Here is a 12,552-nt window from a genome sequence, read left to right on the forward strand (position 1 = left end):
TACAGGCTCATAATGAAAAATGGAAGGATGTTTTTACCTGTTAACTTCCAAGTTCACGGTTCTAGATTTTTCTCGAAGTATCAGCCTTACTTGCGACAGCAAGGTATGGTTTTCCTTATGCCACTTTTGGTTTCAGTGAGCTCATTACACTGTAGCAAGGACAGCGTAGAATCCCAGTATTGGCAGCACAGCAAAAAGGAAGTAGTACTTTTTTTCTAAACCATTTGTAAAAGCTAAACCTACACATGCTAATTCATTTTAGAATATTACATTTTATTACTTCTTGCCTTTCCCTGCCCAAACCTTGTATGGTAAATGGGCAAATTCTAAAACAAAGATATATGGTATGGTTAGTCAGTGATTTGAGATAAACAGATATTCATTTTTAAATAAACACTTCAATTCGCCTACAGGGGAGTTTTTCTTACCTACATTTTCCTTCAAAGTTTTTAATGCTAAATATGAAACTTTAATTGCCAGGCATTTGGCTCAGATTACAAGGTCGGTAGTTTTTATGTCTAGTTTCTATATACGGATGAGTGTGTATATATATATATATATATATATATATGGGGGGGGGCAGAATACTGATGACTACACTAGCATTCATAGGGAGTTAAACAGTGATAGCATTTTGATTGCAATTTGTGACAAGTACTTCAGTCCTTTGTTTTACAGTTCTTTATATGAGGCCTAAAATACTTTGAGACATTAGTCTGATGCTATTGCATTACAAATATTGGCCAAATTCACCCCTTCTGTATCTCCGCTGAAGTCAACAGAGTTAGTCAGGGATGAAGGTGGGCCGAAATTGTTTGGTCACTGGATAACTTTTTAAAAATATAGAATACTGTACTTTCATTTTTTCCCTTTGGAGGAACAAACTCTGGTCTAAATCAAGCTTATCCAAAGTAGGCATCTTGATATCATGCACAGCCAGAAGGCTCCTCGTATTTTTCTCTTAGATGCCCCTTCGCCTATGCAACAAAATAAAACTTGCTACTTTCAATCCATCGAGTTTAAATGTGACATTACAAAGACAAACAAACTGCAAGGCAGCACAAAGGCCTGTTCAATTATTCAGACAAATAAGAGAATCTATGTAGTGCTTATAGGAGGACCTCCAGTAATTCTGGACTGGAAATATCCCAATGAAATATAGTACTCATGTACCCTCCATCAAATTCTCTTCACTAAATGAATCTGAATATTTTTATCTGAAATCAGATAAAAATACTTAGCTTAACTCATCAGAAACACAGGGGAAAAAGAAATGGATCAGGCACTAGTGAAGGCCTAACAGAGCCAGTCTCTCTCCTTTCACTGGGGCATATAGCCCCCTTGCCTTACAGTTTGTGGCATGTAACTTTTTGGTACCTCATCAACTGTTGCTGTGTTTATCCCCATCGTTTCCAGTCTCAGAATCTGTCCCTCAGTACTTGGGCTTAATACATCTGCCAAAGCAGATTCAGGTTTATTTTTCTCTTGCCCAGAGCCACACGGCTGTGAACTGTGATCTGATATCTGTAGTTGTGTAAGTCCAACAAGATCCTCCTCGTTTATTGGAGGAGTAACTTGCTTTGCTCTTTCAAAATGTGACCCATCTGTACTGGTTTCATCCTGACTACTATTTTGTTTGAAATACTGCTGCCTTGGAGTTGCACTTTCACCTCCTCCTGGGTTATCTTCTGGCTTCTCTTCTGAATCTAGCAGCGGCTGGGTGGATTCCGACCTTGAAAAGACTTGAACAGAAGGAATTTGGTCTCTGTAGCCATTGAGTACTACAGTTGAATACTGTACAGTGCTTGAAGTGTTTTGAGCAGATTCACTCTCATCACTGTCAGAAACACTTTGCCTAGGAGAAGACATGCATGAGGATCCTCCAATACCACTGCTATGCCCCTCTGAAGTATTTTTTTCCTTTTTAAGCAAGTTGAAGGGTTTTAGATCTTGCTCTGAAAATGACTTCTTGTCATCTGCTTCTATTTCAACCACGCTTACATCAGTAAAGCTGCCTTCTGGATACATCTGATCTTTGGAACTAAAATTATGCTGAAAGAAAAGAAAAAAAAGAAGTTAGGTGTTGCCTATGAGGGAAAAAGAGTCACGGTGTCTCACTTTCTATTCTTTATGCACTTTGAGACTACCACAGGCTCTGCTCACTGCAGAATTTGGCAGTTCCTCTTGAGTATTTGCCATAAGATGGAAAATGTGGTTTACGTTTCCAAGTATCAAAGTCTTAAGTACACAGACTCCCTGGAGCCAGAGTTTCATGAAGGGTCTACCCAAACCCTTAATTTTCTGTGATACTGAGAATAAACTGAGCACCATGCATTACATCCTGCAGAATTATTTCAGATTAACGCCTTACAACAGAAATGCTATCTCCTCTACCTGCATATTAAATATCTCATAGGAATTTTCATTAGAGTTTGTCCTGGTTTCTTGATCAGAATTCCCCCTCCTTCCCCTCCTCCACTACACACTAAAATACTGTGTAGCATGCCAGCTTGTTGCCAACTCCACATACAGATGGGAATATCTGCTGTACCCCTCTCTTTGTATTTATATTTCATTATATTTCCAATTCTCAACTCTCTAACAATTCTATTGATTTCCACATAGTTGCTCATGATTTACACATTTGGGGAAGTGAGAGAAGAATCAAGCCCTGAACCTTAAACCTACGAAACTTAAAATTAGCCCCATATTAACAGAAACCAATTTAGGTTGTGAGCTCCTTGTGACAGGGACCGTATCTGCCTAATGCCGAACACATTGATGGTACTCAAATAAAATTTTCCTCCTATATCTCAGGATTAACAGGTTGAAAATCCAAGTTCTCTTTGAATATCCATTTAGAGGGCTCCTACTGGTCAGTTTATTCTTAAGGTCTTTTATGTACTATCATAAAGATTCACTCTTACCTTAGTTGGAGTTTGAGGGGACCACTGAGCAATGTTACTTTTGGAAGGATCAGGAACATTAGGCCAGATATGCTTTTTAATTCTACAAGAGGATGAAAAAAAAAAAAGAACGGAAAATACATTTCTTGAACCCTCAAAACTTGCAAACATGGTTACAGTTGTGCTTTATATTCTTAATGTACAATTACTGGTCTTTTAAAATATTTGACAGAAGTGTTACAGATGCCGATTTTGTCCTGTCACATTTGACGTCTGATGTGCTCATTTGCAAAGTCATACCTAGAATGCTTCATGCTCACTGCCACTTCATTTCACGGCAAGTTGAGAAGATTGGCTTTATAGCCTAGTTTTGTGACATTTCTATTCGGGGCTCCCCAACCCACATAAAATAAGATGAAATAAAAGCAAAACAGAATAGTAGGGGGTTTGGGAGAGGTCATAAAATAAATCTATAGCACTTTTGAAGGCACAAAGTGACAGTTAAAACTCACTGGATGAGCATTACTCAATATACTGGAAAAAGTAAATATCTTTGGCTCTGTTTTTTTCTCTTTTCTTTTTTTTAGAACACATATATGGACCATGCGGACAGAGATGCTCTGATGCCATGGTGAGGAGCGTCACAAATGTCTAGACAGACTTTGCAATTAAAAATATAAATAAATAGAAAAAAATATAGAAAAAATGCACACACATTTAAAGACAATCCAACTGAAACTGGTTCATGACATTTTTCCTGATGAAATAGCGACAAGCTCCTTAAACATAACCAGCTATCAAAACCCAGTAATTTGTAAAGACCATCAAATATTAAAACAGTTATAGAATACAATGTGATGGCTGCTCCTAGCTGTTTAAACCTCTTTGCTAAAGAAAGGGAAGAGAATATGCCCTGACAAGTAAATAGTTTTAGTTAACAGGCATTGCCAGATAGTCTTTCAGCTAAGGCCCATTGAGAGGCAGCTCTAGGAGGGACAAGTAAAGGTAGATTGGTAGATCCCCATTATGAACATTTAATTTTGTTGGGGATATCTGCAGGGTACTCTTTAGCCAAGTGACCAGGCATAGAGACAGTTTATATATTTCCCCAGCCAAAGGCAACGTGCCAGCAGCCATAGGCGCTGACTCTGCGGGTGCTCTGGGGCTGGAGCACCCACAGGAAAAAAAAAAAAGTGGGTGCTCAGCACCCACTGGCAGGCTCCACTGATCAGCTCCTCTCCCTTACCCGCAGCGCCTCCCGCCCACCAAGGATCAGCTGTTCAGCAGCAGGCAGGAGGCGCTGGGGGGGGGAGAGGGAGGAATGGGGGCAGAAAGAGGCGAAATGAGGGCGGGGTGTGCTTGAGAGAGGGGGCAGAACAGGGCATGAAGAGGTGGGGTGGGAGCGGGGTGGGGCCTGGAATTGGATGGGGAGTCAAGCACCCCCAGGGAACTCAGAAAATCAGTGTCTATCCCAGCAGCTACTACTTGGAGCAGAGTTTTTGAAAGAGATAAAAGACAGGACAGAAAAAGCTACAATGAAGAGAGAGGGAGACATCTTCTAGTGGTGTGGTGCCTTTGCCTCCCCATTCAAAAAAAGCTGCCTTACGTTATTTAACTCATTTTATTACACAGACTGTGAAAAATAGGTTTTTTTGGTGGGATGTAAAGAATTCCTTAATGGTGTATTAACTATATGAAACTCAGGCAATCAAAAATTTCAGTTTATACTGAAAATCAAGAACTAGCAAGGAAAAGCAAGAATTTCCTATCACATTCAGTTAATAGGCTTGAACAATCGTTTTAAAAAGAGCTCTTTGAAGTATTGTTACAGCGTTGTTATAGCAAAAGTCTCCATATCTCGAAGAGGAACACGGAACCAATTCCTGCCCTCCTCCCAAACCTGTTTTAATATGGTGCAGCTTTACTTACTTCAAAGGAGTTTCTCACAGATATAAATCAGTGAGAGATGAGACTCAGGCCCATGATACGTAAATTACAGTGAAATATTACTGTCATGCTCACATATAGTAAAATGTGATAGAAATACATGCTATATGTACTTACAAGTCCCGTTTGTTAAAGCAGAACAATACTCCCAGAAGGATGGACAACAGGAATGCCAGACACACAGGTACAACTATGGCTTCTATTTCTCCTTTTCCTAAAAAAGGGAAAAAAAGCAACTTTAGTTTTTGGAAAAGGTGCTCAGCAGAACTTTCTCTGACAATCATTCCAAAAGGAAAAAACAGACTAGTACATACAGTGTTGTCTTGTCATGAGCCATAAAGCTTACAAGATTATACCCTAGTAGAATTGAACTGAAATATGATCTGTTTTGTTATCTTTAAAGTCTCAGTGAGTCTTTTTATAGCCAACATTCTTAGCTAATTTTGCTTATTGTATCATCCCTGCATACTTTACAAGAACTATGAACTTACATGAGTAGGGGTAACAAAGAAATCCCACTTTTAGCACCTTCTCATTATAGGAACCTAGAGCAATATAGCAGTGAAGTGAGTCTGTGATATTTGGGGAGAATCTTCAATTGCAGTTTAGAAGAGTTCATAACATATTTAAAGCACCTAAGAAAGCAGTACTTGACATTTAAGTCACAGATCCAACCATCTGCCTGCAATAGAAAACGACACTATACCTACAAAACTGTGCACACAGCTAGTCTATAAAAAAAAATACCTGCATTACTCTTATGTGATCCTCTCCCCTTCTCAGCACCCCATTTGTTACATATTATTTTAAATTACGAACACAGAACATTTAGGGAAGAATGCCCTTTACTATATTTCTGTAGAACTCATTGTACAAAGAAGCTGTATAGGTTTGGGGCCTTAGGCATTACTAGAAGAAACAAAAATTGTTTGCATAAAATAAGAGAGCAACTGCATGACTAATCCGTTTTAAAATGAGTCCCTATACATTTTATCTGATCACTTCTTACCAAACTTTTGTGTAGTAAATGTAAATACAGGACCACTTGTGCCTCCTTCGTCTGTATGTGCCTCCATCTTCACCATGTATAAAGTGTCACTGGATAAGGAGGAGAGGGTATATTCTGTTTTGGAAGGGTCCACATTCACAGCTAGAAGAGAAAGGTTTATACAGTTATCTGGTACAACCTGTTTAATATCCACAAACATGTTAGACTAAAACACTACTATATATATATGTACGGGAACAAAGTACTCAAGACATAATTTAATGGGAAGTTACACTCTTCCATAGTATTGAAAATGGACTCAAAGACAAAAATTACTGAAATTATTTTCTATATTCCACATGCAAAAGTGTGTATGCCTAAATGCCTAACTCCCATCATTAAATCTTATCTTCCGTAAAGGCACTGAAAAGAAATTAAAATATGTAATAAGTAAGGCTAAGATTTTGTCACAGTTATTTTTAGTAGAAGTTACGGACAAGTCACGGGCAATAAACAAAAATTCACGGAGCCCGTGACCTGTCCGTGACTTTACTAAAAATAACCGGCGCAGGACTAAGTAGGGGGGAGGAATGGGGTTTCATGTGGGGGAGGGGGAACTGACAGTCCCAGATACAGCAGTCGCAGCAGGGAGCACAGCCCCTGCTCCAGAGCTGGCCGCAGCTGCAGGACAGGGGTGGGAGGAGCGCATGGCCCTTGGAAGCTGCGAGGGGGATACACGGCCCCTGTTGCAGCTGCAGGACAGGGGCACACTGTCCCAGCAGCAGCTCCTTGTAGAAGCTGCGGGCGCAGCCACAGGGAGTGCACAGCTCCCTCTCCGCAGCTGACTGCAGCTGCTGGACAGGGGCACACAACCCTGCAGGGTCTTGGTTCCAGCCATCCAGCCCCAGTTGCAGGACAGGGGTGCACAGTCCCGCCACTAGCCCTGACTTCAGCTGCTGACAGCTGAAGCGGAAGAAGTCACGGAATCCGTGACTGCTGTGACTAAATCACAGCCTTAATAATAAGTAGCTATAAAAGAGATCATGAGACAGAATTGGAGAGGTTAGTAGTGATGTTGTGGATAACAAGTCTTCTAATTACCTATATGTCATAAGGTTCAATAGACATTTAAACAAGTGTAGGTCTATAGTGACTGACCCCTCTCCATTTAATAGATTTTAAGGCTATCTGATCATTTAGTGGGACCTCCTGCTTAATACATGCCACCGAATCTTACCTAGAAATTCCTGTATAAAGCCCAATAATCTGTGATTGAACAAGAGCATTTCTTTTAGAAATACATACAGTTATGATTTAAAGACTTCAAGGCAACGGAGAAACCACTTTTGTTCCAAGGGTTAATTATCCTTACTGTTAAGTGTGCACTTATTTTCACGTTGAATGTGTTTAGTTTTGTTGTACCTTTGTCTGCTGGATAAAATAGCTCTCTAGTACCAAAGGTCTTTTCCACATGTAGACAATAAAGACTAGGATCAAGTCACCACTCAATCTTCTTTGATAAACTAAATAAATTGAGCTCCTTAAATCTCATTGTATGACATGTTCTGAACCAGACACTTGGTACTCTTATCAGGGACACTTCTGCTCTCAAATGTAACTAAGCTACAGGGGATCCAATGCAGAATCAAGTATACTTTCTCTCTGTAAAAGGTTTCTCGCTTTAAAAAAAAAAAAAAAATTCTCTATCTTGCTTTGTGCAGTAGTCAGTAACTCAATATTTCAGAAAGTTAATATTCAAAGAAATACATTTTAATACTAAAAACTGGTATTATCTGGCCTTTGTTACCTGTTTCATTGCCACTGATAGTTCTGTATAATATAGTGTAATATCTGATAAACCCATTTTGCTCATCCACTGCAAGAGGTTTCCATACTAAAACGGCTTCAGCTTTTCCTACTTTTTTTGTCTGAACAGTGGGTCCTTTTTCAGGCACTATAAAAGGAGACCACAATTAAGAGTACATTATAGTCCTGTTAGGAAAAGCAGCATGTTAATACACAACACATTTTAACTCTACATAAAACCATGCTCAAACATTTTAGTGGAATAATATCTTGAAGATGTTATCTGCAAAGTCAGTTATTTCACTTCCAGAAAATACAAAAATATTTGTACAGCAAATTCCTCTAAAAATCTGACTTCTACATGAAAAATAAAGCAACACATTTTGAACAATTAGGACATGAGTAATACCTTAACATAATTCTTATAAAAAGCAAGTAAGGGATTACTTGGAAAATGTAAAACACAAACAAATCAGTGGATCCAGACAAAGTGGATTGGTATAGAAACTTTGTTCAACTGATGAACTTTAGAAGATCGGGGAAGTACCAGATGTTTGATAGATGCAAGGATAATACTAATCTTAAAACAAAATTAAAGAGGAAAGATCTTGGCAATAGCAGCATAATAATTTTAACTTCTATCCTTTGCAAAAAACAACACACTAAAAATATGGGGTGGAAGAGGGGAGAATGGGAATTGTCTCACTTAACTTCTGAGACAATTTAAACACAAGTAGATCTTGCCAAAGAAACTTAGTACCTTTTTTGTTATGGAATGGGTACAAGGAAAATGGCTGATATTTGTACTTCAGTAATAAAACATTTGTTGATAATGTCTCATGAAGTTTTACACTCAATTCAAATAAGCATGGAAAAAGTATAATGTCTTCTGTTTAACCACACTTCACACAAATCTGAGTTCATCTGATGCACGAATGTGTGAAGTATCAAAAGGATCTGCTAGGAGAGATTTTATTTATCATCTTTAAAGTTCTAGGAGGTGGTAAATGCTTTAATGAAATTTGAAGACTATTGCTATTAGTTGCAAGTAAAGAGAAATGGTGAAAGAAACCACAAGGATCTAGAGATAAGAACAGAAACGTGGGTAGAAAGCATTCACTGTGGACAAGTGCAAACTAATATCTGTGAAAGAGTGATCCAAAAATCCATACAGGGATTAACGGGGGAGAGAAAAATATGGGAAGCTGATAGGTTTAGGACCAATAATAGACAAGTTTGGACATGAATTTACCACTGATGTGCCAAGGAAGAAGATCAATGCAATTGATAGTTGTATATGCAAAGGTATGTCACGCAGCAAGCACGTGAAAGCCCCCCTCTATACAGCTCTAGTGGGAATACTGCTTTTCGTTCTGGACACCTTATTACTAGAAAGATATCGATAAATTGAAGGGAGCTCAGATTCAGATCACCAAAATTATTAGGAAACTGGAGAGAATGATGTATAATGAATGAGACAATGTAACTTGCCTAAGGAATAATGGGAGTACAACATGAAGAGTGGAAATGCTGAGGAAAACCTTTTAGGGCAATGTGTGGGTATTACAAGAAACACTGGAATGAAGTTAAGAAAGGGAAAGTTTAAGCTGAATATCAGGAAATACCTCCTGATATTAAAGACAGGGGAACTGTTTCCCCAAGGAAGGCAGCAAAGTCATTTGAAAATTACAGACGGGATAAAGCCATTAATATAAGAAGTGTACAATAGGGGAAACTGCTGCATGTGCATGGAGATGGGCGACATGACCTAGTCGGTCTCTCTCCCACTTCTATGACTATATTATGTTAGCAAGAAAGGTCAATTGAAATAAGATGTGTATTTTGTACTTACTGCTTTGCTGAAGATATGCCTTTGTAGATTGTCCATTTCCTTGACCATTAGTATACAATGGATAAACAGTTATCAAATAACACTTGAATGGCTTTATATCTCCTAATTCAAAAATTATAAGAAAAAACATTGTTTTAGTAAAGATTTCAGTTAAAATGAAATATTTAGTTCTTTTACTTCAGTTTTGCTAAACAGTTTATCAATGTACCTTACACCTGGAAACACAGTTGAATTTCTTTTTCTGAAGTATTGCCCATCAATCATTCAAAAAGAGACTAGTTAGAGGATCAATTAGATAGTTCAGGTCCAAAATTTTAAAGTTAATGAAACAAAATGTATTTCAATGAATTTATAAAAAGAAGCACAAGCTATTTCCCTGCAATTGTTGTGTACAGGATTGTGCTGCTGTACAAGGATTGTGCTATCACTGAGAACCTGGAGGTGATACCAAGTCTGGATACCAAGTCTAGTTTCACTGTCCAAGCGAACTGAATTGCCAGAGTAAAACAACGAGAACAGACAGTGGACAAATTAGATTTTAAAGTTCTTTCGTTATTTAATAATACCAGATAATATAACATTGTTTTTTTGTCAAGTCTTAATCTGATGGTGTGCCTTTCAAAGCTACAGTTCCCTTCTTGAATTGTTTCAAACCCAAGGATTTATACGCAGTTTTATTCTGAGTTGCCAGTACACAAGATTATACCAACATTCATATTATCATGTGGTAATTTTTAACTTGTTTTAAAAAAAAAATTGAGGTTTTTCAGCAGTTTAAATGCCTGCAAAAGATCCACCTGGCACTTATGTCCTGTAGCAGATACCCACTGAGCATTAGCCACCAGCGGCAGCATGCTGTTTACAATTCAGCACATTTTCTATTTCTTACTGGTTAGCTCTCTGTTTTATAAGAGTATGCATTTCTTCCAGATCCTTTTTATTCACAAAGTGAGTCTGTTGCAAAAGAGCCACTGAAAACTTCCAAAATGTATGAAGGATGATAGGTTTTGACTATTCTAGAAACCTTATTGGGTTTGAAAGGTCTTGAAAGGTCTATAATAATAGGTACAATATTTTTAAATATGATATTGTTTGCTAAATATACCTTTTAAAAATGTGCCTTGAGAAGTACCAAGTTCCTGCTGCCATTCTGTGGTGCAGTCCGAGCTGTCAGACACCATGCACCATTCAATCACATATTTAACAACACTATTGTCAGGAGCCGTCCACTCTACCCAAAGCTTGCCATCTTTGGGATATGCTTTAATATCTTTCACAGAAGCTAGAATGAGAAAAAAGGAATGAGATTCCATTAATACAGAACATCTTCATTAGATAGCTCTCTCCTAGCACAAACGCACCTGAACTTGCTATTCTGTGGAATCATAGTTACTCTTGCTCTAAAGTAAATTAAACCATCAAAATTTCAACATGAGAAAGGTTTAGTGGGTATAGAAAGCCATTTTGATGCAATTCTGTAACATATGAACAGGGAGCAGCAAACAGGGGAGAGGGAGAAAAGGAAATCCCCTCCTGAAGAAGGAGCAAGCACTAACTCTTGGGGGTGAGTGAGCTTGTTTGTCTGTTTGGTTTTTCTTTTGGCTTGCTTAAAGCTTACAGTGTAGTCTGTTGGTGATTTTGTATTTGGGAAGACTATGTGGGAGTAGGAGCGAGAGGCCTACTAAGCTGCTAGCTGACTGTTCACTATTAAGGCTCTAGCCTCCTGTCCTTTGATCCTTGTGTGTTACCCTGATCACCCTTCTCTTGTGTGTTAATGAGAGGGGTCGGTTGACCTAGGAGAGATGGGCTTAAAAGCCAGATGCTAAGCGACCAAGGGGAGCTAGTGAACAGGGGGGTGCAGACAGGGGAGTTTGAGAGGAAGAAAAAATAAAATCACCATGGTTTGAAAAGGCACACATTGCTAATACCAACACTGCTCCTGACTCCTCCACCTGCACCTCTGTCCAGACAAAGAATCCAACAATGGATTCCTCTACCCAGGTCCTGGTATGGATTTGCAGAGACTGTGGCTTGCATTTCCTGGTCTCCTCACAGGCTGAGGAGACCATCTAGTGAGAGACGTGCCTACTGGTAGACTCTCTTAGGAGGCAGATAGGAGAGCTACAGGAAATGGTGGCTAGGCTGAGGAGCATCTGTGCACATGAGGAATTCATTGAAAATATGCATATGGAGACCTCCATGGTTGAGAAAGCAATCCAGCTGGAGAGGACTGCAGTATCACCACCAAGGGAGGAGGAAACAGCTCCTTCACAGGGAGGAACCTGGCTATTGGCTACTTCTAACAGCAGGCAGCGCTCCACTTCTGCTCCCAGCCCACCATCCATAGAGTGAAAAATTGGTATGGTGCCCTGGCAACAAAGTCTCCCCCAAAAGGTGAAGGAGGAGAAGCTATGTATGAACCAGGCTGGAAGGATCGTGGCCATCACTCCCCAGAGGAAATGAAGGGTGGTGGGTCTGTGATTCCCTTTCAAAGGGAGATGGAGGCATTCATCAGCCATCTGACCTGGCATCCCAGGAGATGTTCTGGCAGGGGCCCATATCTGAAACATTACAGAAGGATTGCAGAGGATCATGTGGCCCTACATTACCCTGTCCAGCTCATTCAAGTGGGCACTAATGATACTGCAAGGTATGATCCTGAGAAGATCAGAAACGACTACAGGGTTCTGGGAATGAGGGTGAGGGAGCTGGGGGGTGCAGGTGGTGTTCTCATTGATCCTTCCAGCCAAAGGTAGGGACCCAGGCAAAGACATCCTGGAGTTGAATGCATGGCTGTGTGGATGGTGTTGCCAGGAGGGCTTCAGCTTCGTTGGTCGTGGGATGCTGTTCTAAGGAGGACTGCTGAGCAGAGATGGGGTTCTACGTGCTAAGGAAAGGGAAGAGTATCTTCGGATACAGACTGGCTAACCTAATAAGGTGGGCTTTAAACTAGGTTTGACAGGGGCAGGAGACAAAAGCCAACAGGTAAGTCCAGAACATGGACACTTGGGGGTAGGGTCGGAATCTGGCAGGAACATGGGCAATCACAGCAG

General features: G+C 39.7%; 1 protein-coding gene across 1 annotated transcript in view; it reads right to left on the reverse strand.

Moving 5' to 3' along the window:
• Positions 1–252: 252 nt before the first annotated feature.
• The window catches only part of IL6ST (interleukin 6 cytokine family signal transducer), a 58,371-nt gene continuing 46,071 nt past the window's right edge, over positions 253–12,552 (reverse strand). Inside the window, exons 10-16 of the mRNA XM_084629350.1 lie at positions 10,605–10,781; positions 9,500–9,601; positions 7,649–7,795; positions 5,863–6,003; positions 4,971–5,067; positions 2,928–3,009; positions 253–2,052 (exon numbers count right to left, since the gene is read on the reverse strand). Coding sequence (XP_084485476.1) covers positions 1,321–2,052; positions 2,928–3,009; positions 4,971–5,067; positions 5,863–6,003; positions 7,649–7,795; positions 9,500–9,601; positions 10,605–10,781 — 1,478 coding nt within the window. The 3' untranslated portion in view covers positions 253–1,320. The remainder of the gene's footprint in view (positions 2,053–2,927; positions 3,010–4,970; positions 5,068–5,862; positions 6,004–7,648; positions 7,796–9,499; positions 9,602–10,604; positions 10,782–12,552) is intronic.

The sequence above is a fragment of the Lepidochelys olivacea genome (genome assembly GCF_965140295.1).
Source record: "Lepidochelys olivacea isolate rLepOli2 genome assembly, chromosome: 5".
Lineage (NCBI taxonomy): Eukaryota > Metazoa > Chordata > Testudines > Cheloniidae > Lepidochelys > Lepidochelys olivacea.